Source organism: Eumetopias jubatus, unplaced genomic scaffold (assembly GCF_037043125.1).
Source record: "Eumetopias jubatus isolate StellerSeaLion01/CBP00866 unplaced genomic scaffold, mEumJub1_p1.0 scaffold_3, whole genome shotgun sequence".
Taxonomy (NCBI): Eukaryota; Metazoa; Chordata; class Mammalia; order Carnivora; family Otariidae; genus Eumetopias; species Eumetopias jubatus.
Window position 1 is genome coordinate 121,585,159 of NW_028274809.1, and position 26,996 is coordinate 121,612,154.

At 41.1% G+C, this 26,996-nt stretch overlaps 1 protein-coding gene across 1 annotated transcript in view; it reads right to left on the minus strand.

Moving 5' to 3' along the window:
- The window catches only part of FLT1 (fms related receptor tyrosine kinase 1), a 168,031-nt gene that overhangs the window by 57,387 nt on the left and 83,648 nt on the right, over positions 1-26,996 (minus strand). Inside the window, exons 12-14 of the mRNA XM_088022184.1 lie at positions 22,179-22,287; positions 15,769-16,077; positions 10,901-11,047 (exon numbers count right to left, since the gene is read on the minus strand). Coding sequence (XP_087878310.1) covers positions 10,901-11,047; positions 15,769-16,077; positions 22,179-22,287 — 565 coding nt within the window. The remainder of the gene's footprint in view (positions 1-10,900; positions 11,048-15,768; positions 16,078-22,178; positions 22,288-26,996) is intronic.

The following is a 26,996-nucleotide window of genomic DNA, read 5'->3' on the forward strand; positions in this document are numbered from 1 at the left end:
CGGTTAAGCCTCTGACTCTTGATTTCGGCTCAGGTTATGATCTTGGGGTTGTGAAATCGAGCTGGCGTCGGGCTCCACGCTGGGTGTGGAGCCTGCTTGGGATTCTCTCTCTCTCCCCCTCTGCCCTTCCTGCCCCTGCCCCTCTAAAAAAAAAAATAAAAAAAAAAAATAAGATTGAGAGCAGTGGTGGAAAATGCTGTACAATATTCCTCTTCATGAAACCACCGAATAAGGGAAGAGACATAAACAAAGGTCCTTTCATTTGGGACAATGTCTATTGCTTCACTAGCCTAACTTACAAAACTGAGTTATGAGAACAGAATGGTTTCCAAAAGCTGTCAAGAAATTGTAAACTGGTTGACATGAAGGGGTTATAGTTGAAGTGAGCACCTTGAAACTGTGCCAAACACACATGTATTTCTAAACATTTAAAACTGAAAAGCACTCTTGTGCCCTTTCACTATGAACTTTGCCGTTGTTCTAATGAAGTATTTCAAGATGATTCAGGCACTTAAAAAATGTGTCAAGCGGTGCTAAGTCTAGTTATACAGAGCTGATAGCTAAGGTTTCATAGTTAATAGCTATAAATTATAAACACACACATGTGCGTGCACACACGCATGTACTCACTCATGCTACACTACATTCTTCTCTGTGTTCAGATTTGCCGTAGTCCCTCCATGAGGTTGGATGCATTTATCCTGCAGAATATAGCCATTTATCCAAAGTGGCCTTTCTGTGTATAACGAAGAGGTGTTTCTACGACCAGCATAGTATTAGTGCTGCATTGATTAGAGGTTAAAGTCAAGGACTTGTTTTTCCATCAGCAGAAGAATAAATCATGGGAATGCATACCATATGATAGTACATGGATGCTAAAAAGAATGAGGCAGAACATTATGTACTGACATAGAAAGACCTCCAAGATACACTGTGATCAAAGCAAGTCCTAAAACAAACATATAGCATGATCTCAACTCATACTTAACTTAGAGATGCTGGCTTTCCCATGTAACCCCTCTCCTGGTCAACTCACTATAATCTATTACCTTGTTTTGTTCATCATAGCAGTTATTACTATCTGATGGTAGGCAATATGCTTATAGTTCTGTTTGTTAAATTTATTAAGTGGACTTTTCCATTAGAATGTAAATTCAAGGTCCTGTCTGGTTCCAACCACCTCCTATATTCCTGGCACAGAGTTGGCTTTCAGTGAATAGCTGTTGAATGAATGAATGACTGAATCCCATTTATTTATTTGCCCCCCATGTGTGCCCCAATTTGTATATATGCACGTATCTAGGTAAAAAAAACGATAAAATTGTTGACAAAATATAAATCAAACAGTTGGCATGTGTTAATTCCCCAGAAGGAAATTTTTTATAGCTTATGCTTTTTCTGTACTATGTGATCTTTTACGATGAAACTGTATTCATGTATTATTTAATTTTTTAAAAGGATAGTTTTAAAAATGAAAGTATGGGCCTCTTGACCATGAGCAAAGAGTCACTGAATAAAAGTTTAAAAGATATATATATATAATATTGACCATACAATGATGAAATATTTTTGAAGGAAAGTAGATTTATAGTCCACAACAATTTATAATTTTGGATTAAAGCAAAAACAAAATCCATCCCATCAGAAGACTGGCCACCTATGAGAGAGAGAGAGAGAGAGAGAGAGTGTGTGTGTGTGTGTGTGTGTGTGTGTGTGTGTTGGGGTACATGATATATGTTTGCTGTGTTTTATTTTTCAGTGCTGGCTGGTTTAATTATGACTGAGTTGAATGAGATAATTCCTTAAACTAACATACAATCTAATTGTTTAAGGCTCCTTACTAGCAGGAGATAATGCAACAATGAAGCACTTGAATATGGGATGGAGGAGGAATGAACTTTCTTAGTTTGACTTTATCAGCATCAATTCAGTCATGCAAGCCATGGCCGAGTCCACCGGCTAGGTCATCTGTGAAGACATTTGTGTGAGCATTATCCTTAACTGGATCGGGAATACCCAGCTGCATTGCCATCTGTCACTGTAGGTCCTGGTTAAACTGTTCCAAGTTTGTACTTGGACACATGGAATAGAAAAACCTGATTTAATTGTTCTGCTAAGCGATGGAGGTACAGAATTATCTAAGGTAGAGTATGGCTTTTCCTTCTTCTGCCAGGCAGTCTTCGGTGTAAGCAGAAAATTGTAGATTGGGGATGGAGACGCCTCCCACTCTCAGCACCCAGACAGTGGCTGTTAGTTTTAGGGTTAGTGACTTTGGACAGGGTGCAGCCCTGAGATCTCTGAGATCTCTGGGGTGATCACTGGGAGGGTCTACCCTCACACCCCCATGTCTCTATTTCTCTTCTCTTTGTTTTTCTTCATTCCCCGTTCTTTTTCTCTGCTCCTGGTCCCTCAAGCCCTGGCTGCTCAGCAGACAAAACAGGCTGCTGATCTTGGCCATGCTCAAACGACAGTTCCGTGTGTTGCGAGATGTCACAGAAAGAATCAAAAGAGGAGGTTCGTTCACAGTCAAAAGTTTTAATGGGTATGAGGTTTCTCTTTGAGGTGATGAAAAAGTGCACAACGCTGTGAAGATCCTTGGTGTCGCTGAATTGTACACGTTAATGATTAAGTGGTAATATTTATGTTATGTGTATTTTGCCATAATAAAAAAAAAAAAGGGAGAGGCTCTTTCTAAAGCGATGCTCATGTTCTCCGGTTCTTTTCCATCTCTTATGGTCTAAATTTTTCATTTGAAAATCAAGAGGACTTTTTTAAAAGGCACAAAATCACACTTAAACAACCAGCAGGCAGCCCCACTGTTTATATGCGGGGACTTGTGCTGCCTTAGTGTGTGTGATTCCCTTGGCTGGGTCTTGCTGTGGCTCACAGCTTTCAGGAGGCTTTTCTGGGCTGGATGGGCATGAGGATGCTGTGCTGGAAAGCGCATCCAAGAAATTTTCTTTAGAAATTTAGAAATTTTCATTAGGATAGGATTAGCTTCATACGTACAAGACCTAAATACACTGGACGTTACCTCAGTAAAGAGATAGATTTGGGTGTCCAGACTGATTCTCCATAAATAACTTCTAGTGATTTTCAATACAAAATGGGACTCTCCCCATGGGTTACTTCACTTTTCTGGGTGTAAACCAGAGAGCTCTACAGCTGTACTTGTCAGTCTCACTGAACCAGCCCGACAGTGACAAGTAATTGCAGACGTCCATAAAGTGACAGCCTCCCATTTCTTCACCATGTTGAGGCCGTGGTCAAAGTCAGGGTTCCTCTTTCATCTGGGGTTGGGCTTGTAGCTCTGAACTCTGGCAGTGCCAACCAAGGAAATGTTTTCCCTGCTGTTACCTCACTGTACTCTTTCCTTAATTCCACTCCTTTCTCCTCACCTTCTAAATGGAAGTTTATCCTTAGAAAAGAACCGAGTCTTGGTTCTGCAACGTGTTCAGAAGGTCCCCTATGCTTATATTGTTGTCAGGGGCACAACTATGCGTTGAGAATCTGTTAGAAGATTCTGGCCAGGGAGAGGAGCTACCGGGATAGCCACATGTGAAGCTTGGCGGTTCTTGGTCTGGGTACATGGACCCCCTTACCTTAAAGACACATATTGGAGAGAAAGGAATGGTGAGAGCAGCTGCTCAGCCAATCACATCAGTGGACTGACGGGGCTCAGTGGGGGTGATAAACAGAGTGGCCAGCGCACCCCCCCCCCCATGCACTGCCCTGTGCATACCGGGAATCTTGGACACGCTTTTCTGCAACACGTCTTCATTCATTATGCACCATAAGGGTGGATGTCATAAGAAAGAAAACGCAATTACTCCTTAAGTTTTGCATAGATAATTGACATTGCAAGATAAGTGACATTTCTGAATTTTATTATTACCAAGAAATCAAGCGAAGCTGCTGATTCTAACAGCCTGAGGGTGACAGGTAGTCACTTTATTATCCCTAGGCATCAACATCCCCATTCATTTCTCTCCTCTACCTTCCTTCAGATCTTTCCTAGATCTATGAAAACCACTTTACACTTCAGACGTCATTCTGTGCCCGCCCCCGCCAGTATGAGGACAGCAGGTCCCCTCCATCTGGATATGCGCTTACAGGTACAGATATTTGGTGTCAGGGATCTAGTGGTAACAGGGAAGCTGTCACCTTCGGGGCTTTAGAGAAATAGTCTTAGTGACCAAGATCCAATTTAGGAAAGAATATTAATCAGAGGGTCAGAGTGATTCTCTCCTGCTCCAGCCTCAGGCTATTTAAGAAGGAATTTATTCTTTCTAAACTCTTTGTTGTTCCCATTGTCGTAGTGCTCCAATCTTAAAATATTCTGAAAGGTTTTGCTGCCATAGAAATTCAGTTTAAGCAATAGTTTGCTGATGATTTCTCGATTTAGGCAGTCTTTACTAGAACCGTCTCAGAGCGGCATTGTTTTCTGTCTTCTTAAATATTTTCGGAGGAAAGTTTGTTACTTTTTCCAGCATTTTAATGACTTTTTCAGAAACCCCATTTACTCTGCACAATTGCTTGGGAGGCGGTTTGTGCTTGTATCGAAGCAATACTAAGCTAGGTAGACCTTCCGTATCTCCTCCGCACGCCCCTCCTGTGTCCTTGGAGTGTCATCAAGCCGGTGCCAAAGGCCCCACCTGCGGTGCTTGCTCAGCTCTGTCACAGCTTTGGACATTTTTAGGAGAATCTGGGAAGTGTGTGAGGTAGAAAGGTGACTTTCTGATCATTTTGGAGGAACTGCCACTCTCTTGGGCAGGTGGCTGGAGAAGTAACGAAGACACCCTGGAGGTCACACGTTCTCCAGGGTGACTTCATACTGTTGCTCCAAGCCTGGGTGCAAACCCTTTACATTTCTAACCCAAAGGAAATGGATGTTTCTTAGAGGTGCTTGCTGTCTGTACACTCCTAAGAATCAAACCATGCTCAAAGCAGCCAGTGACCAATAGAATTCATCTCCAACTCGCTATTGGGCCTTCCATATTATGGTTTTCTTTCCTGTCCGGTCCTCGAGATTCTACTTGCTTTAGCCGATCAAATCTCTGTTCACCTGTCTTTTCAAAGTAAACACGTCTCAAACTGCTTTTCTCTTCAACACTCTGCACCCTATCAGCCCCTCCTAAGAGTTCCGAGTGGTTTCTTTCCTCGGTTCTAGTTTGGAAGTTCCCCTGCCTGTATTACTTCTGGAACATTTTCTCTTATTTCCTCTTTATTTCTCTTCCATTCTGCATATTCAATGAACAAGGAATAATTGAGAATCTGTTGTATGTGCAGCATTAAAGTAGGAAAATTGAAGCAGAGAGGATGTATTTTTTTCAATTAACTAATGTAGTCAAGATATTTTAATCCTGTGATGGAGACGTATTTTCTACTTGTCCCATTTATTAATTCACCTTATTCCATTTTTAGACTCATTAACTCTGGTGCCCAACTGGCACGATGATAGTGAATAAATTAGGACGCACATGGTTGTGGCTTCAAGAGGTTGTGCTCATTTAAACACCTACACAAACTAATTACTTCAGATATTCCGTTGTTCAGATTTTAGCTTTCTCATTCGCTGCTGTACTGGCAGAGCCTACACAGCACCAGGCACGACGTACTGCCTTATACATATTTGTTGAACGACTAAGAGAGTGTTGGGCTGCTATAATAAATTCTGGACTTTTTTAAAACTTCAAAGTAACTGGATTTGGGTTCAGAATCATTTTTAACTTCATACAGGGCATGTCTGCTTTTATTTATTTTAAAATTTTATTTCTAAGTAATCTCTATACCCCAGGTGGGGCTCAAACCCCATAGCCCCAAGATTAAGAACCCCATGCTCCACCCACCCAGCCAGGCACTTCATAGGCATGCCTTCTTTAAAAAAAATATGCTTTAAATATTTTAATTTATGCTGTAAATTTTTAACATTTAAAAAATAAACTATATAGTCTTTGGGAATCTTAAGCTTTACGAGTTAGAAATGAGAAAATATCCATTGTTTAAAAAATAAGCTTGTTTACTCCCATGAGGTCATTTAAAAGTGGTTATGGGGGGCCTGGGTGTCTCAGTGGGTTAAGCCATGGACTCTTGATCTCAGCTCAGGTCTTGATCTCAGGGTCCTGAGTTCAAGCCCCACGTTGCACTCCACGTTGGGCTTGACGCTGGGCACAGAGCCTACTTAAAAAAAAAAAAAAAAAAAAGTGGTGCTTATGTGTTCCTGAGAGCGGTGTGCACCAGCGGTCAGCCCCCAGGCTCAGTGTGCAGAGTGCTGGCTCCAGACTCCCCCTCTGGTCCCAGCCTCGGGCAGCTAGGCGCAGGCTCTATGACCTAGTCTGCTCTTTCTCCTGTGTCTACGCCTCCTCCTGTTTCCTTTGTAAAACAGGCATCATAATTTAGCAAACCTCATAGGATTGTTATGATGAATAAGTGATGTGCTTGGAATAGGACCAGGCACCTAGTTCAGCGCTTGTTAAATTAAACTAGACCCGTGATATGGCATCTAACACCAGTACCTACCTCTGATGACAGCTGCGAAAAGTAAATGAAATATTTGTAAATCTCACACAGTGCCTTGGTTCCTGGTGAATGCTCAATACATTTTTATTATTTTTCATAAAGAAGACCTATTAAGATATTAGATCTACCTTCGAAGGTTTTCAAAACAAGCCCACATAAAACAAGGGAGTAAATGATATTCTGTGACATGAATTGTAAATAAACCAGACATCAAAGGAAGGGAAGAGTCGTGATGTACTGGAATGTGAAAGAAGGATCCTCAGTGGAGGCGGCCTCTGTGGTCCCCTGGCCGGGAAGTAAAGACTGTCCTGTCCCGGGGTGGTGGGAGGAAATGGCAATCCACGGGGCGGGGCAGTGCCACGGAGACCCCCAAAGCCTGCAGGTGTGCAGTGGGAGGGCGGGGAGGGCCGCTCGGTGCGCGGGGCGGAGGGGCCTGCATGGCTTACAGGGGGTGCCCTGCTGGAGACTGCCTTGTGTCCCTTGCGCACATGCTTTCCTGGGCCTGCATGTGTAGCCTCCCTTTTATTCCTGTGGATGCCCTTTGGCCCAAGAAAGCCCTACTTAGTTTTCATAATGCTTTCTTGAAACTGCATTTCTTCTCTAGAATGGCTGTGTCCCACTGAAGGGCTTCCTGAAAGGAAAGGAGGAAGGAGGAGAAAAGCTCTCCCGTGAGGTCTTTCAGCAGGCATTTTATGGCCACTTGTCCCGAGCGTGAGCTCTTACACGTGCCCTGTTTCCTTTCTCCTGTTTTTTTTGGAATAGGGTAAGTTATCATTTAACAAATGGCAATGATGATGGGCCAGATCCTATCCAAGACCCAAGGCCACTAAAATCCTCTCAGTATATCAATGTTCTTTTAAGTTGCCAGGTGTCACAGGTCTTTAAAGGATGTGTGGTTTATCCTCCGGATTTTTAAACTTTAAAATATTAGCTTAATTAATTGTAAACCACTATTTATATTTGGTTCTATATTTTATATTCATAAATGATATAGATTTATAACAATATACTTCATTAATATATTTAATTCTGTATTTGGTATTTGTAAAGCTATCTCGTTAAATATATATTGTTAATTATTTAAACTTTATTTAAAATTTATTCTCAGTATGGCTTCCCAAAGGCTTAGTTTAAAATGGACTAGTTTTCAGTCTTTTCCAGGCTGTGATCTTGATGTTTTCCCGGTTCAGCTTTGGAATAACCAGTGAGTCAAGGATTATCACTTTGGTTACCTGTGATCTTTACCCATAGGTTTGTAAAAAAAAAAAAAAAAAAAAAAACCATAAAAGAACTGGTATTTTTGAAGATGTCTACGTGCACACACACAGGGTCATTGTCATATAGCCTATTGCATTGGCTGCTGAATTTGCTGTCTTAAATTGGAAATCTTACATATGAAACTTTATAAACACTATATGCATGTAAGAGATTATCTCCAAAAAATTAAGAAATTCTTTTCCAAAAGGCTATAGCCATTTTAAGGCGTGAATAAAAGGAGGGAAAATGGCCGACTTAGTAGAGCTGAACTCCATAAATGCCAACAGTAGCATAGTAGAATGATATTTATAAAAGATTTTCTGTAAGAATGTATATAAGACTTGTTTTAGCAATTCTTCTCTTGGCCCTCCGAAAAGCAAAGAACCCTAGGAGGAAGATATCTTTATTGGATACAGAAGTGTTAGACATTTGAGCCGAATTATTAATTAACTCCTCTGACACCTTCCGACAAATTCTGAAAACTCATTGGCCAATTTCTATGGAAATGAGGTGGGTGAGAAGGCAGCACTTACTCAGCCATAAACAGAGGCACGCTTAGTGATGTTAACTCATTTAAACCTTACCACGTCGTTGTGCTGTCAGTATTCTCCCGGTTGCATAAATAAGGAAACAGAGGCTCAGAGAGAAAGGATAAGTGAGTTGCCCAAATTCCCTGACCCATGAGGGCGATGGTAGGACTGATTCCTCCCCTCGCACCTCATAATCTTTTTCCATTTGTAGTAACTGCCTTGGCATACCCTCTTGCCTTGTCTACCCTCTAGTCCCAGAATGGCCACAAGCTTTCGAAATTGGTTCAATTCTAAATCTTTAACCCACATGCAAAGTATGAAAACCGAACACAAGCCAAATTTACTTCTTTCAAAGAACCCAATATCTTACATTAATATTTCGTAAAATGTATTTTGTGATCAAGTTATTTGTGGGAATACTTTAAAGCAATTTACCTGGTTTCTCTACTATAAGGCTTCTTGGTGTCTCTAATATACTGATGTGAACTCTGAATCTCTAAAGGGAGGATGTTACAGGTACTGTTACAGACACTGCTTTATTTATTCATTTATTCATGTATTCATCTTTTTGTTTTGGTAGAATACCTCAAGGTGTAGAATACCTAAAGAATTCATTTTCTATGAAACTACCTATCTTAATGGTGTGTCATCTTGGGCAAATCACTTTACTTCATTGGGCCTAAATTTTCTGTCCTACAAATGGGACTAAAGATATCCCAAAGATCTCTTTAGCTTTAGAAATTCTATGATACAGCTTTCCCAACCACCCCTAAGTCCAGGCATTCATGCTACCAGGTGAACCTGCTAAGGATAGAAAAAGATTTTCTGAAAAACTCTCCATTCATTCATTCATTCATTCATTCATAGAACATTTATTGATTGCCAAGCACTATGCCAGGTTCTGAGGATAAAAAGATGTACTGTCTGCCCTCAAGATGAGGCATGATATGATGATAAACATGTAGGAAGGGAGCATACACATGAACTGATGATATGGTACAGAAACAGAGCAGTGGAAATATGCCCGGATAATATACAGATGAACTGATGATTATAAAATAACTCAGTAAGAGAGAATAGAAACACTTATAAATAATAAAGACCCCTGGAGGATCTGCCCCCTCGTTGCAGGGGTTGAATAGGGCTTCCTGGAGGAAGAACACCCAGTCTGGGTCGAAAAGGATAGGTGGGCGTTAGATGAAGGGAAGATACTCCAGGCAGAGGAGGGACACAAGAGCAAAAGAAGCAGAGGGGTTGAAGCAGCCTAATGTGTGCAGCGATCTACAAGAGTTTGGCACCTGCTAGAATATGAGGTTCAAGGCAAGCGGGGGGGTAAGCATGGAGTTGGAGAAGTAGGGAGGGCCAGTTGTTGAGGGCCTTCTCTGTCAGCCACTTGAACTTGGTCCTGGGATAGAGAGCCAGTGGAAAACTTGAAACAGGGAAGTGATGTGCATCTTATCCAGCTGTGTGGAAAATAAGGTTCCAAGAGAGAAGAAAAAGAGGGGCAGAGATCAGTCAGGAGATGGTCAGGAGACAGATAATGAGCTCCTGAACCCAGAGAATGACAACAGGAGAGCGGAGGGAAGGATGGACTTGAGAAGTATTTCGTATTTAGTAGACATAACCTGCGCAGCCTGGTGAGAGATTAGAGAAGGACGAAGGGGAGGTCATCAGCTTCTGGTTTGGATGATGAAGTGAATGACGTCAGTATGAGAGGAGGCGCTGCTTGATGGAGAAAAATGATGTGAGGTGGTTAGTTTGGGACCAGCTTAGTGTAAGGCATTTCTGAGACATCTTAAAATTGGAGATCTTCTACCACCACCCCCCTTCTGTGCATCACACTCAAATGGAGATTTCGTTTTGCATGGAGGACTCACATTCAAGGACCATTCCATAGTGCTAGTCATTTGATTTGGGTTGTTGGGATGTTGCAAATAAATGGTCCAATTTTATTTTTCACGTAAATGGAATTATTAAGCAAAATCATAAATAAGTTTATTTTAATCCTATTTAATGACAAAATTATGAGGCAAGCAACAGACAGCATTGATACGTACTGATTTAAGTCTAGTTGTTCTTAAATATATTTTTTCTTGAAAGAAAATTAACACGTGACCATTAGGCTTTCTTACCAGTATTCTATCATTTAAAATATTTTCTTAAATTTTAATTAAAAATTAAAATGAAGAAGAAAATATTCTTCATTTTAATGCACTTATTATCAATTTAAAAGATTATACAACTTCTCTGGACTTCCTCTCTAGACCAGATGTTCAAAGCTTTGCTGTACCTCAAACCAAGGCATGAACTCACTTGCCCTGTTGTCACGTTGAAGAGACACGATGTCTAAGGGGCTCTTACCATTTCTTTATGAATGCACCACTTACAGCAGATTCTGTATGGCTCTTTCTACATGGTTCGGCACATGGGGTGCCTAAGGACGGGCTCAAGCTCCTCACTTAAAGTTGCTATCAGCATGAACCAGAACTGTACTGGCAAGAGGTTCTAGAACTACGGGAGAGAGGTGAGAGGAATGTTGAGGGAAGAAGAGAATGAGGAGAAAGAGTGATTTCAAGGAAAACAAAATCTCTTACCGGGTTCTTCTTGGATTTTGTGGTTGTTTTTAAACCAGGTTATCTGAGGCTCTGGGACACCAGTAGCATGACAGTCCAATGTGGTGGAGCTGCTGATAGCCACTGTGTGGTCGCTGAGGTTTCGCAGGAGGTGTGGGGCTTCCTGATCTAGTGAATAAAGAAAGGGGATTGTTATTACCGGTCACTTGTATTCCTTTGTTATATATGCACATCAACACTTGACGTATATAAACAGCAAAACTCCACCGTAAGGTTCCATTCGTATTTTGTTCCCTCAATTTTTCTTCTCTGGGTAACCTGCTTCATCTTTAGGAAGTTCTAACGTACTGAAATTTGTTAGAACACGGAGTAAAATTGAGAACAAAATTCTGTAGGATTCAGTATCATGGGTGTTGCCTGGCCACCTAGTTTTCTTCCTTTCTGTGAGAGAAGCTTTTCGGAAACCTAAGGATTTCGCATCCTATTCAAGGAACTAAAAAGGAAACCCACGATTTGGGATAGAGGCTTATAATGAATTTTTACCCAAAGATACCCTATTACAGCGATGAGCTAATGTAATTTTGCACATATTTTTATCAATGTGTTTGTGAGGGCATGTCTGTGTTACTCAGCCATCAGTAACCTGAAGTGTGAGACAGCAGACCAAACAGGAGAATTTCTTGAACTTTGCAAGCTTTATTGATTATTTCCGTCCTCCATCCCCTCCCCAGTGCAAGCAACCAAAGGATTAATTCAAGAGGCAGAGGCTTCGATTTGTAGTTTTTGCACTATATAATAGTACAAATATTGTATTTTATATTATTTTCTCTTAAAAACATACAAATATGATACAATACAATTTATTTTAATAAAATGCCAACCAATATAGTACAACAAAATGAATTTCATACATTAAGATGCAATACATTACAACATTAAAATCCCACATTGGAACAGCAGTACCCCCAAGGCCCCAGCGAGTACAGTGTCTCTGTTTAATGAAGTAGTCAGTCCTGCTGATGTGTATACATTCTAGTTAGGCGAGTGCTGGATTGGTAGCTGGAGCTTCCAAGGTAAAAGAATAAAGACACCTCCTAACGTCCTTCCCACCCTCCCGAGTCATCCTCTTCACCCCCTCTTGTTGCACGTCCTGGAACAGAAATCAGAAGAGGTTTGGCGTGACTTACACATTCTGCGCCATTGGCTTCAGTTATACAGACTGAGCTGTCTCTGACCATTTTGGATTTCCTCATTTATTGTACTAACACTGTGAAAGCAGCTTAGGAGTGATTACCAGGCTAAGGGGTGACACACTGCAGGGGCTTTGACACGGATGTCCCTGCAGGATGCTGCCGACGCCCCAAACCTTTCTCTTTTTATTCCTGCAGGGAAACTCTGAGGATTAGCATTCATGCAAGCAATTTTGAAATCTCAGGTTAAAAAGTATAGTATCATATAACTTTTACAGCATGCTGACAGGGCAGAACATGGCAGGGTGACTCTCTGTTCAGAGGAACAGCTTTCTCATTAAATTCTGATTTCCAAAGCGCATCACTAGTTCTTTCCTCATTTTATACAAAATGAAATCTTGAAGGCTAAGAAGAGCGTTGAAAGGAGAGCCCTGATTTAGAAACTCTTCAAACGCAGCATGGAATGAGTGACCACAGCGGCCCTTTTGCTCTCCGTCAATGTAACCTTCTAGTCTGTTCTGCACCCCGAGGCAGAACCATTTCAACATTTCTGTGTTTGCACTCTGTGCAGTCTGTCAAATGGTCTTTCCTAATTACAGATGCAGCCAGGTATCAAAATCTTCAGTTCTGATAACTTTTCACAAGCTTGATTGTTACAATTTTGACATTTTTACACAGTAAAGATTCCAAACGTATCGGTGAAACATGACAAGATAATGAAGAACAGTGTCATATTACTATTTAGTGTCTATTACAGTGGCAAGTCAAATTTGACATATCTCATTTAAAACTCAGACACAGTTCATGGAGTTATATTTTAATAGCTGCCCCTACCACATTGACTATTTCCCATGTGCTCAATATGATAAAATGATCTATCATTGCCCACAGGGCTTATTATAAAAAGGAAGCCTGAATATAGGGCTTGCAACACCCATATAATTTTCATAGCTACAGACTATAGCATCATCAACATAGACAGCATTTGACCTCCCTGACAGGTGTACTGGAAAACACTTATATGTAAGAGAACAGTTTATTTTAACAGAAATGTCATGAGAACTCCCAAAGGCCCTATCTGCCCTAGACAAACTTCAGACAAGAGAAGCAGCAAAAAGGCTGCAGAATAAACATAGGACTCTCAATTAAATACAAAGTTCATATAAACATGTCTGAAAAACACAGTATTATATTTTTCCTGGTACCCATTTCTGAAAAAAAAAAAAATGCTCTCCTACGTGAGATTTTTTTGATTGGTTTCTAAATGACCGATCAACCAAGGAATCGTTTTATCAATTCCCCTTTATACTTCACAATCTGTTTTGACATTTTAGGTAAGAAAGGCACATCAAACCCTTATTATTAACCCTAAGTTATCCGATGGAAATAGGTAGCTGCTTTCCGAAACTTAACAAAGTGGAGGTGATCCCTTCAAGTGGAGAAAATCAGAATTAACAGAGTATTTCTGCTGGTTATCAATAGCCAAAGATAACGCCCCACCAGGTTCTTCTTTCAGCTTTCAGTGTTATGGCCACAAAGATCTGCCAGGTCTCATAAATACATAGTTTCTCATCTTCACTTGGACTGGGGGACTGAGGAACCAGCCTCATGTCCTCTACTCCAACTCAATCATTCTCCATCTTAGACTCTTTCTCTCTCTTCTTTCCCCATTAACCTCCCCTTCCTCCACACCTCAGAGAGGGACCAAAACAAAACAGGACCCACCCAATTGATTTTCCTCTTTGAAACTCTTTGGAAGGATGAATTACACAGCAAACAATTAATTACTCTGTGGAATTCTTAAAATCATCTCTTGGAAGTACTTAGAATCCTCTCCTGTAAATACTAACACCCTTCCCCTCCCTGCAAAAATCGCAGTCGCAGTTTTAAGGGGGAAAGAAATGATAGCTTCTGCGTGTCTGCTTCAGCCTTTTTTCAGCACCAATCCCTCAACCATCCCATTTGCTTTTTCAGCTTTAGTAAAAATGGGAGTCCCCTCGATCTGTGGTACTAAGGCATTGTTTACTGAAGGAACATGCTGACTTAGAATGAACAAAGACGCCACGCAAAAGAACCATAGGTAAAATTTCAAGATACAATTGATTATTCTTTCCTCCGGGCTGACAACTTCCAGGTTACTAATTGTTTTCAGAGCATTTGGGGCTCCATAAAACTGGCATTCTGGGGAAATGCTATTGTTTACTCTTTCACACTTGACAAAAGCAATTCCCACGTGAAAGACAAGTTTAGCCGTGGGACAGAGTCTGTTACCTAAAGGAGGAAACAGTCTGGTGAGTTCCCAAGCCTGAAAAGTTGTCATATTGTCACCTTCTATTGAGTTGCCCAGCCACTGTGTTCTCAGCCAGGGCTATTTTGGTCACTGTGGCTTGTTTTCCAATAGTTCACGCAAGGCACATATAATGATCAATCATAAATGAAAACAACAGAACAATGCATAGTAAATTGGTGAAAAAGTCACTTTCCCTTCAAACGCGAGCTGGAGAGAGGAGATTTCCATCTCTCCCGATTGAAAAATGGTGTGTATATTAAATGGCTCTGAAGTCTTCTGTAGTTTTGCCATTTCTTAATCCCCATAAAAATCCTATTAACATTTGCATATGGGGAAAGTGGACTTCTTTTAATGGGCAAATCTTAGATTTACATTTAGAAGAATGCATTCAACCTTCGGTCACAAGAGCCTTGATTTCCTTTATAAGCTGATTGTGGTATGTCTTTGAATGCCATCAATTAGATAGGAGAGAGTTCTTTAAAAGAATAACCAGGGGACAAATCTAAGTAAGGCGAAGGCATGATGCACATATTTTCAGATGTGGTCAGTAGCTGTAGAGTCCACTCAGGGGCAGTGAGGGGGGAAGCCTGCACTGCCAATCGGCTGGCTGCCCAGAGCGCACAGGCGCAGGACGTGGCCTTGTCCTGGGTGGGCATTCTGAATTCATACTGTGATAAAGCTTTAATACCTCTGGATTACACCGACATCTTGCACTCCTGGGGCCCATTTTAGAAGCTCCAGTTTAAGATTAATGTGCTTAATGTAAAAAAAAAAGCATTTTCAAATAAATAAGCATTACAACTTGCTATCCAGGTGCTATTTACAAATCGAGAGCAGATGAAATAGTACAAAATAAAACCAAGCAGAGGTCCAATAAGAGTCTCAAATTCAACTGTACTCATTCTGAGCTGGAAAATTAACTTATTCATGTCCATCTTTGGCAGAAAGCATTTTTGTTTAAATTATTCAGTTTGCGTAGCTTCAAAACTTAAAAATACAAAGAGGTTGGCATCAAAGTGGGAGGAAAGGATCAGTCCCAAGTTGTTGTTTATCAGGCAGGAGAAGACAGCAAAGAGCAAAAACAGAGAATGCACTGCAGGGATCCTCCAAATCCAAACGCGCACCAAGTTGGCCCCAGAGAGCAGAGCCCTCAGCCTGAGTGGGGAGCCCAGAGCTGGGACCTTGGGAGCTCATTATCACTCCTATCATCTCCAAACTCATTTTGGGAGGAGCATCTCCTCTGAGCCAGAAAGTTAGCAACAGTGACAACAAATCAAGATGATATGAGACAACTGTTACTTTTTAATGAGTCCTTTAATGTTTTACATTATTTTGTGTGGTACAATCATTCCTTGTGCTTTTAAATTTGGAGATCCGAGAGAAAACAGCCTTTTTGTTGCAGTGCTCACCTCTAATTGTAACTTCTTTCTTCTGAAGGATTTCTTCCCCTGTGTATATGTTCCTGGCTCTGCAGGCATAGGTGCCTGAATCTTCCAGGGAAACGTTCTTGATGGTGACATTGAGAGTGACGGAGTACTCTTTAGTGATGGCCATTTTTTGCTTGCTGATGCTGTGGTGCATTGTTCGGTTTTTAACTGTCCGCAGCAAAATCCAAGTAATGTCTCTGTATAAGAACTTGTTAACTGTGCAAGACAGTTTCAGGTCCTCTCCTTCCGTAGGCATTTTTTCCAAGTTAACATGAAATCCATTTGGCACGTCTGTAAAATAAGAATAAAGAACTTCAGTTCAGTTCATGGAGAAATCAGTGTCTCCTCTGGAGATCGTCACAGAGCTTAAGAACCGTTCCGACACAAATTCTCTCAGCGTCAGCATTAAAAGGGTGAGTATTTATCTTTTCGTGTCAGGGGAACTGATCAAACCCACGTAGGAACCAACTAAGTTCGTTCTGTCAGAAGCGAGGCAGCAGGTGCCAAACAGGCTGTTTATTGGGATGGGACGTTTCCCCTGTTTGCGCCACGTGGCTTTTCAAGGTGGAATTTGTTTTACACCTTGGGGTGATAGCCACATTCCCCATTTCCGTAATACATCTAGAACTTCTACCAGTGGGTGAGTGGGCAAAATAGGGAAGTCCTAAAAGAGCGACCTGTACGAAAAACCAAGGGTGGTGTTATGGTCAGACTTATTCAAGAGTAAGTTGTGACCAGGTGAGAAGAGGAAGTCCCAGGTACATGGTAGGAGACTTCAGTCCTGCCAGTCAGTACCACTTTAATCCTAGACTTTTCCAATTAAAAAAAACCCAACCGATTTCCCCAGTTTCCAAAAAGTGGACCGACAGTACCCCCTCTGGCTGCTGTACCACCCCCTCGCCTGCTCTTGGCGGGCACCGTGGGCAGAGAAGAGCCGCGTTCCTTGCTCAGGTCCCCTTTCACGGTGATCGTTCTACTCAGACATAAAAGAACAAAATGCCAACTAATCTGGGAGAGTTGCCTCATTTCAGAAGTGGGGGCAAGGGGAGGGGGAAATAATTTTTAAAAAATCATATTTTCTCTCAATAACATAGTAAAGGTTTTCAGAAGGTGAATATGCCATTCAAAGCCACTTCTCTCCTGTCAATCCCCAGCTAACCTTCATTTCCGTCTCCAGCAACACCTCGTGAGCTCTCCTCCTCAGCTTTCTTACCCTGGACTGTCACTTAGCTTTTGTGCTCTGAGTTCCCTAAGTCTCATTTTGGACCATTTCCCCAGAGGATTAAAAAAAAAAAAAAAAAATCATTGGTTACTGGCCCCGAATTGACCCGCTCCCAAAACCCTCCCATTGCTTGTTAGTGGCGTATCTGTATTGAGCAAAGAATTTGGGCCAACATTTTACAAAGTACTTTGAAGATGAAAAGCACTATGTTCTGCTATTATTATTATTATCCGTTGCACACAAAGCTATAAAGAAACCTTTAAACCTTAAGGGGACAATAGTCCAAAATTAGATATCATATCAACTCTTTCCTAAATCTGACTTTGCTTGTTTTTCTGATTTTTCTGGGCTTTGGCTTTATTATAAAGTGTCACGTCTGAAGAAATGCCAAAGTATTCATTTGAAACCTGGGGGCAGGGGTAGCAGTGGCTTATGAAGCTGTCAGTGGTTGGAGAGAGAGGAGACCAGCAGAGGTTTTCCTGCTTTTAAAATGAATATCTAAGAATGTGCCAGAAGATGCAGAAGCAGCTGACAGTCATTTTTAACACAACAATAAGGTGTCAGAAATAGCCCCTCTAATTCAGCATCTTTTTATATTTGGGACATTTTCCAAGCCTGCGGCGGAGTGAAACGTCAACCATCAACTTTTACACAGATACCCGAAGTATTGTGTACGGACTGCAGTCAAATCATTTCTTCCAAGGCCATACATAGGCTTTCCATTTATTATGAGGTCCCGTCCTGGTGGTTAGAACCCAAGCGAGCCCAAGTAACACCACTGAGATCATGTAGAGTTTCTATTTACTTTAGTGATTTGAAACTTCCTGTGGAAATAGCTCACAGGTTTCCTGATGGAAGATTTTGTTTATCTTTGCCAAGCACCACCAGGAATCTCAAAATAAAGTGCATTTAGTGACACTGGGAAACCAGGGAGATAAGGCAGTGTGCTGTTCCTGTTTCACCCTTGGTAATTGCTAACACACCCATAGTCATGCGGAGTGCCCGCAAACAGCAAAAACACACAGGAAAAGAAAAGAACCAACTAGGTTCTGAGGTCTGCTGCTCATATGGGGGACACTGTTGGTGAAGTTAGTTTGGTTCATGTTACCAGACAGCCTCTTAGAAATGATTGTCCATTTCTCAGGATAACTCCATTGGCCTTCTCTTTTGAGCCACGGAACATGATAAATAAAATGTCCTAACACTAGTTAATGAATCCAGAGGGATTTTTCCTTTTAATTCATGTGATTTTTTTTTTTTTAGCCTGGTACAAAAACAGACCCAAAGAATTGCCTTCTAACAAAGTGAAAGTAAGAAATCTTCCCACACTTAAGTATCTGTGGCAGATTTAGCACAATCCTCAGCACTAACACTCATCCCCTGTGACGCATAGCACATCCGTGGCATCTTAGGAGGTATTGTGGAGAAGAAGCAATCTTTGCTCAGAAGAGAGACTCAATTTAGGGTTAGGTGCAAAGAGTAATCACTGACACAGGTGCATATTTGGGGGGGGCGCATATTGACTTAGTTGGATCAACTCTGAATTAAGTTCATGAAACAGATAAGCACAGAAATTAACACGCTGAGAGGTGTCTCATTTGTCAGGAGGTAATAAACAAGGCTTTCCTTCTACTGAAGAACAGAAATAACATTCTCTAAGAGGTGAGTGGTTACTAGAAAGTTTTGCTTGTTTCAAGTAGATACTACCTACAAGTGAATGCCAAAGTTTAGAGTAGAAGCAGTGGAGAATTCTAAAGGCCACAGCTAACTTGTTTTCATCAGTTTGGAAGGCAACCTGAGTGAGTTGTTATTATATTTTAAGGAAGGGGCAACATGCATGACAAATCCAGATCTTTTGATTTAGAGGAGTTAAACTTTAGATCTTTTAAAGCAGTCCTTGCATGCGCTCAAGCATAAACGCCGAGTAAACGTACATTCACTTTTCAGAAAATACACGTGTAAGGAGCAACATTCCTAAGAGAATCTAGTTTTATCTCCAGTGAGAATAAATCTCGTGACAAAGATTTAAGTAAGAAAAAGGTAGTAATTAGTTAAAAAAAATAATTAATGTAACAAATTAATCTATGATTACCAAAAACTAGAACTTTTCAGGATTGGTAGGAAAGAATTCAGAGCAATTATATTCCATTTCAGGGTAAGATTAAAGCTCTTGAATTTCTAGAGGAAAAGCATCGTAAGCCTCAAGTGTGTACGTCTGAATTGAATTCTCACAGCTCCTTTCTACAGACAAGCCTTGAGATCTAGAAAAGCTTTCAACCATTCCATGGTTATACATTGTATAATGTGGTAGGAGGGAATCTGTCTGCATTGCAGCTTTGTCAATAAGACAGCCACACACAGACATGCAGTAATGCCGAGCTCAGTGGGGCAGGCTAGATACTCGTGCTGCAGTTAAGGCTGGGTATCCGTTCATCTTTCTTGGGGACTCTGAATAATAAGGAAATGAGCACAACATCCCCCTCTACTCTTGGTACCTCCTCTTTCAGTACTGCCTTCAGACCCAGGCAAGAGGGGTCCCTGTTCTGGGCCTTTCGATGGCTCTACTCCAGCTATCCCCCTCCTCACAATATAGAGTCTGTGGGGTCAAGAAAGCATGCCACCTCCACTTCCATATCTTGCTTGAGGTCCTTGGGATCCCAGAATTCCCTGTAAAGATGATCCCGAGTCTGCTTCCAGACTGTCAAAGTCCTCTTCCCTAGGTTTGTCCTCCTGAGGTCAGACTGCTCGTAGGTATGCACACTTCTAGATCTCAGGGAAGACTGTTAGTCAGGAATGTGGGCAGCGCTTGGATATGTGGGCTGTGGAGACCATACATATGGGTGCAGTAGTGGGACGGAGCCAGGAGTCGAAGGAGAAGATGGAGGGGCAGTTCCTTCTGTACCTCCAGGCATTGCCACGTTCTGTGGTGGAGCTGTGAGTAGTCCCAGAGTTCTAAATTTGCACCTCACCTCTCAGGTCATCATGGAGGTATATTTGTCCATGAGAAGCTGAAACATAACAGCTAAATGAAACATAACTGAAGCTCATTTAGAACTTGTGAAGTGGTTAGATGTATAGTTTGTGGACCTCCATTGGTACTCTTGCATTGGCTCTGAAAATGTCAAGGCAAGCCTGTCCTCTGCTTTTTACCTGTTCAAATTTTATGCCCTCCTCCCCTAGGTTGACCTTGGCCCTTACTTCTCAGAGACTTAAAGCTCCACTGTACACACAGTATCCACTGGCCACGTGTGGCTACTGAGCACTTAAAATGTGGTTAGTGTGACTGAAGAACTGAATTTTATTAAATTAATTTTATCTCAATTAATTTAAAATGTAAAAACGGAGGCAGTGTAATACTTTGAATACACTGACTGCATGTTGAAATGGTATTTTGGATATACTGGGTTAAATAAAATTAATTTTACTTTTTATTTTTTTAAAAAACGTAGTTTTGCTAGAAAATTTTATTTTTTTTATTTTTTTTTAAGATTTTATTTATTTATTCATGAAAGACAGAGAGAGAGAGAGGCAGAGGGAGAAGCAGGCTCCCAAGGAGCAGGGAGCCCGACATGGGACTCGATCCCAGGACCCTGGGATCATGACCTGAGCCGAAGACAGACGCTTAACCATCCGAACCACCCAGGCACCCTTGCTAGAAAATTTTAAATTACATGTGTGGCTTGTATTTCTATTAGACAGCATCGGCTTAGCATTGGTAAATTCATCTACCACATTACTTCTGCCTACGCCTTTTGATATTAGGGTACAGATAACACTTCTTTTTTATGTTAAAACTGTCTTCCTATAAAGACAGGGCTTCCTTGATAATCTGTTCAAGTGCTCAGTGCAGAGCTGAACTGTTCTAATTAATAGTTAGTGCTCATTAAACCTGTGTAAACTTGCTGAATGTTCAGAATGGGAGCTGCTCAATCTTTTATACTTTCAGTCATACATACAGTCATTATGGATTTGGATAGGAACTTGTTTGCAACCAAATGTAAAGGACAGTCCAAATCTTTGTTCCTAACTAGTCCAAATCATCCGAGATTGGTTAGAGAACCAGTATGTGTGAAATTGCTATTTGGATTTGGAGAATCCTTCTCCAAATAAAGGACTTTTCCTATGTGGAATGCATGTAGAGACAATCTCCCTTCCACTCCTTGTAAGGAGGAGGGGGGCTGCCTTGGTCTCAGGTGGCTCTGGCATGTCCCTTTGCACCTCTCCAAACCCCATTTCCTGACTTGCAAAGTTCGAGGGCTATCATGCTGAATAGCCTCTCAAGTCTCTTTCAGCTCTGACATTCCGTGAGAATCTACCTCAGGAGATCTCCCACGACCCAGCTTCTCTGAGGATTGGCTAACTTGCCGGAAGGCTCCCTGTGATCCGACAACCCGTATGCCTCATGGAATCAGACCTACCTATGTCTTTCTAGAGAACTCTAGGCAACTGCTGCAGCCTGCCCCATGCAGTGCGAAGTTTCCAGAAAGCTGGCACACTGCCCGGGTTTCCTCAGAAAATTGGGGGAGTGCGGAGCCAGGCAATTGTTTTTACACTTTGAGCTACTTACTTCCTTCCTGTACCCGCGGAGGGACATAGGGGGTACCATTTGTGTACCTTGGAAGTTTTAAGATTTGCAGAGACCATCATATTGAAGGCTAAAAAATGTGTAAATGCTACCCCAAAACCACATTAATTACTGTCAACAAACTCAGTTTCAGGTTTCTACAGGAGAGCCTAATTCCTCAAAAGTAGAAATTACTTAAGTTGTGAGACAATTAGCTTCTCGGCTTCAAAAACAAAAACCTATCATCATAGGTTTGGTGTCCCTGATTGTTACTGAACGACTTCTATGTACCAGACGCTGTGACAGGTACTGAAAGGAGTTCAAAAATGAACATGACAAGATCCTAAATTCACGATCCAGCCTGGGAGGGAGATGTACGCACATAGTTCTAGAAGGGAACTGGGAGAAAGAACTTGTTCAGAGATCCAGTGATGTTGCAGAATCCTATTCCTGAGAGCAAGGATGAAGGTGCTCAAAGTTTAACAATTCTATGGAAGTTTTTAAAAATAAAAATCCCTCAAGCCAAAAGTGCACTAAGAACAAACAGAATTGAAAAGACAGCGAGGTCACCAGGCTATCTTTGTGAGTATAGGATATACGGCTTACCTGTGATATAAAAGCTTATGTTTCTTTCCACAGATCCTACTTTATTGGAAGCCATGCAACTGTAGATTCCAGAAATTCTAGAGTCAGCCACAACCAAGGTGCTAGCCGTCTGTAAAAGAAAAGGAAACTTCAGCTAGAGCAAAGAGCTATTTGAACATCCCTAAGATTATTCTTCTAAAGGTTGAAATGATTCAGCTATTCCATTCATTCGACAAGGCTAGTATTGCACGCATGGCGGTTACCAGAAGGCTCTCCCTTTGCGGAGCCCCAGCAAGAATGGAAAAATAACAGGAAAGCAGGTCCTCAGGAGACCGGGGGCTATGACATCCGACTTGTATGAGGGTTTCAGGCTTATTTATCTCGTGCTGCTGGCGTAACAATTACAGACCTGGAGCTGAGATGCGGGACTGCACGTCCTACTCCGTGAGGTGGTCAGTTCCACGTCAATGAGAGGAACAGGTGAGGCTGAGAGCTTCCCTTTTGTTTGGATGACCTGAGACTATGGATGCCATTTGGTAACAGGAGGTTTCTTTGCTGTTTGCGTCTGTAATGGGCGTGTTAAGTGAGCAAGGACAGAAGAGAAAGGTTGGCCAAACCATTTCTTTTATGTACTCAAAGAATGGAGCACTGCAGCTCCCAAGGTGCAGAAGCTCTGGAAAGCTAAGGCTGTCCTGTGTGTTTATAAATGACTTAATTTCTCAGTCGGCCAACCCCCAACCTAGAAAACGAAGACATAGACTGTGAATACAATATCGTTTCATGGGATTTTCGTGCTGCTATTTGACACAGGAGCCCTTGAAGGAAACACTAGTGGTCACATTTTGTGTGAGCTGGGAATTGCTTTCTAAACTGTGATGTCTCACAGAGTAATGAAACACAAACTTGTACGGCATGAAGACTCTGCTGTCTTCTTTTAAAGACAAAAATTAGTAAAATGGAACCGGTTGTTGAGAGTTTTAAAATCTAACCCAGCCTTGCAAAATTGTAATGCATCCTTTCTATGAAACAAATGAAAAGGGAAGTTAAGTTTCTAGTATTTTTTTTTTAAGTGTATCCAGTTACTTATAAATTGTTGCAGCTTATCTCCTAGAACACAAATGACTGGTCATTGGCTTTGAAATTAGAGAGGCTTGCTGATGCTTCCAGACAGAATGGAGTGTCCTAGCTGAAGTAGAATTAGGTCAAGTGACTTACAGGCTAATGTAATATATAGGTGGAAATGTGACAGTCGGCTTTCTAAGATGATGAACCCCGATTCTACAAAGGGTCCCAGCATTCTTCTGAGTTGCTAATGGGCTAATTAAGCACTTATGTTCTCATATCCCAGCCAATAAATTATTTGTCTTTAATCTACAGATCAAGAACACTGAAAAAAATACACTCCTCATTTTTTCATCCAGCAAGCTTATTGCTCCAAATTCTCTGTAATTTTCACTATGATATAGTGTATATTACGTGATGTCTCCTCTTCTGTTTCTTGGATCTGTTTAATTACATCTTTTCATATATCCTCTGTGAATTATTGAAATTACTGGAAATGAAAGTGTCTGCAGTATGTGGCAATTTTCATTCAACTTAGCAGGCATTTACTGAGCGTTTATCAAGGTATGGCGCAGATGTTGTAGGGGAAACAGATGATGAATGGGACACAACCCCTATTAACCTTTAATAGTCCTTGGAGGACTACTTTAAGGTGACAGAATTTTCCTGCTTGAAGATCAAATATGTATTATTCTCTCTTTTGCAGAGAAACACTCTCATGGAGGTAAATGACCAGTAGAGGAGATCATGAAAGAGCTCAGGTGTCTCTTTCCCTATGTGAATTAATCTTTATAAGAGGTGGGAAATACAAGGAAATTCTAGCCAGGATATTTCTTTTAATTATTGCACCCACCACTTAAGAGCCATGGAAGAAAATGGCAGTAGTTAGAAGAGAAGCTTGTAGGTAGCAGTGTGAAAGGAAGTGTTAGCTCGTGGCGGCTGGGACAATTCAGACCATCAAGTCAGACACTGACTTCTTTATTTGGTCTCTGCAAACTTGGGCTCAGATGCTTGGAAGCAATATGCAACAAGTTCAGACCCAGGGGACACCAATAAAGGCCCCCCAGCTCAAGCACAGCTTTTCTTACGACGTCAGCTCTCAAATGTTTATCCTCAGGGGCCTCAGCAGAGTCTTATCTACATTCTTTGATTTGCTGCTCAGTAAATAAGTGAGAAACTCATTTCTGTTTGTCCCGAGGATGTTTGATATGAGGGACAGCTACTGCCTGAATCTGAAAGTTGCGTCTGTGTTTCTATTAAAATTATTTTGATTTCACTGGACTTAAAACAAGTGAGCACCAGAACTGGGCTCTGTGGCAAGGGGAAGGAAATTCAGATGTGCACATATGCCACAGTTAGGATCTGCGCAGGCAATCGGGGGATGATTCCAATAAACAGTCGGGAGAGCTCAGAACTTTTTGTATAATCACAGAATGAAACTGAGACACCTAGAACTGAAAGGAATCCAGGCCACAGGATGCGCCATGGAGATACGAATGTATTTGAATCTCTCCTATTTTGCTTGAATGACCCCTTCCCAAACCAAGAGCTTACCCGTAGGTAAGCCTGCTCCAGAACTCACCTCTCCCAAATTTCCATTAAAATTGGATGAGAAAATGACATTGATGGGAGTTTACATTATTTCTTTGTTTCTGGGTGCCTTTATGTAGCCCTTGCTATGCGCCAGACGGCATGTGAGGCAATATCTAGCCTGTCGCTGGGCAGGCTAACTATGCAACTGTAGGTAAAAGGGTCATTATACTCTAAGCTGGGACTTTAATTTCCTCCTCCCTATAGCCCTGTGAGGTAGGTATATTACCCTTGATCTCTACATGAAACTGCTTCTTGCCTTAAAACTCTTTAAACTGAATGGCACAGATCTATTGGTAGAGTTCCATCTAGTCTTTGAATTGAGTTCTTTCTTAAGAATACATCCTTAAATGGGCAGAGATGGGTCACATAAGCTAAAATGCTACTATGTACAGAAATACTAGTTTCTCTCTTATTATTTCACATAAGCTGCAAGCTATTTTTCAACTGATACATTGTTATAAGGTTTGAGAATATGACCGACGAATGAAAAAGTTATAAGGAAGGAAATTTAAAAATAAGATGAAATTAATATCCTATGATCAACTTTATTAAAAATTATCTGATTTCTAGAGCACTTTTTTCCAGAAAATATATTTTTAACTTAGAAACTAAAACATATTTTCATGACAAAAGACATTTATTTGATAATTGAAGTATAAACATTATAGGGTCAGAAAAAGCTCAAATGTGAGTTGTGGGTGAGTGTGGTTTTTCTGCACAGGAGACAACTTCTCTTAGGACAGCAAGTCTAAACGCAGAAATCTTCTGAGTAAAAGGGACAAACCCATTCCCCAGTGCTCGTAACCAAATACTATTGTTTCAAAGGGGGAAAAGATGAAAATAGCCTAACAGTTGGAACACGAAATATTAACTTAATACTTTAAAAGAGGAAGTGCCAAGAATTTAAGTAGTTACATGTGTTTGAAATTATCATTTAGAAGGTGCACCAAAAGAAATTCTCAAGGATGTCTGCTTGTCTTCTATAATTAGTTTTCATTTGCCATAATTGTTTTTTAGCTCTGAACATACACTTTGGGGGTGCCTTGTCTTGCCCTGCCAGGACCTCAAGGATTTAGATATTAGAAATAGACCCTTAAGGTCATTCTCTGTGTTCTTTTGTATGACCCAAGAACGCTGATGAAATCTGTCGTCAGGTACTGTAAGTTGGGAAGTTATTCAGACCCCTTCCTTCCTTCCCTTTCCCTACGCATTAGTAATTCCCTACCACAATGAGGTTTCAACCTCATGGGTGAGAATATTTTGATGGGATGATGTGTAATTCAGCCTAATTTCCAGAACTAGTTTTAAAAGGTCTAAATATGGACCCGTGATTTTAATCTCGGGATGTTTCTAATATCGTTTCCTTTCAAGTGTGTCAGGGAGACATAAAAGTAGATATATCAAGGTCATGGAAGAATCTAAAATTAACCTCAGGTGGCACATTTGGGCCAAGTGATGGGAAAATAGAACACGAGAATTCGAAAAAATTGAGGCGTGTGGGAAATGAGACACAAACTGTAATTCTGTCATTAGTTTTAAGGTCACTGTCATGGATCAGTCTCGTATGGTAACCCTTCTCAAGGTAACCTCCAAACGGTGTCAATGGAAACGCTGCTAAAACGTTAAAATTGTCACAATTCTCCAGCCTCACAGAATGAATGCTGTAATATGTATTTCCTGAGTGTTTTTTCTAACACAGGGTTCCCTCTACTTCCTACTCCATAGCTACAAACCCAAGAGTCTGGCAACTCCATTAAAGAATACTAAAACTCCGCATTTGCTATTAGCAACTCCAATTGATGACTCATTTTTCACAAATCTCGTCCAAAACTTGCCAATAAGGAAACTAAATTTTATTGTTCTCTGCACCCTTCTATGAGTCAAACAAACAAACAAACAAAAAACAAAGAAAAAAAAAGGAAATCCCTAGAATCTAACGGGGGCTCCAGTGGGACCTCTATTCCCCTGATCTGTGGGGGGTGTCACTGTGCAGGCCGACTATGTGACTGTAGTTAAAACGGTCCTGAGAGTCTAAGCTGCGACTTTAATATACTTCCTAAAAATGGACAGAAAAGAAAAGCAGTTTTAATTGTAAAGGAAAGACCAGCGCAAATAATTCTGAAATAGCAAAACTCCCATCTGTCATCATCATATTTTTTTCCTACATACACAGAGATAAACTAA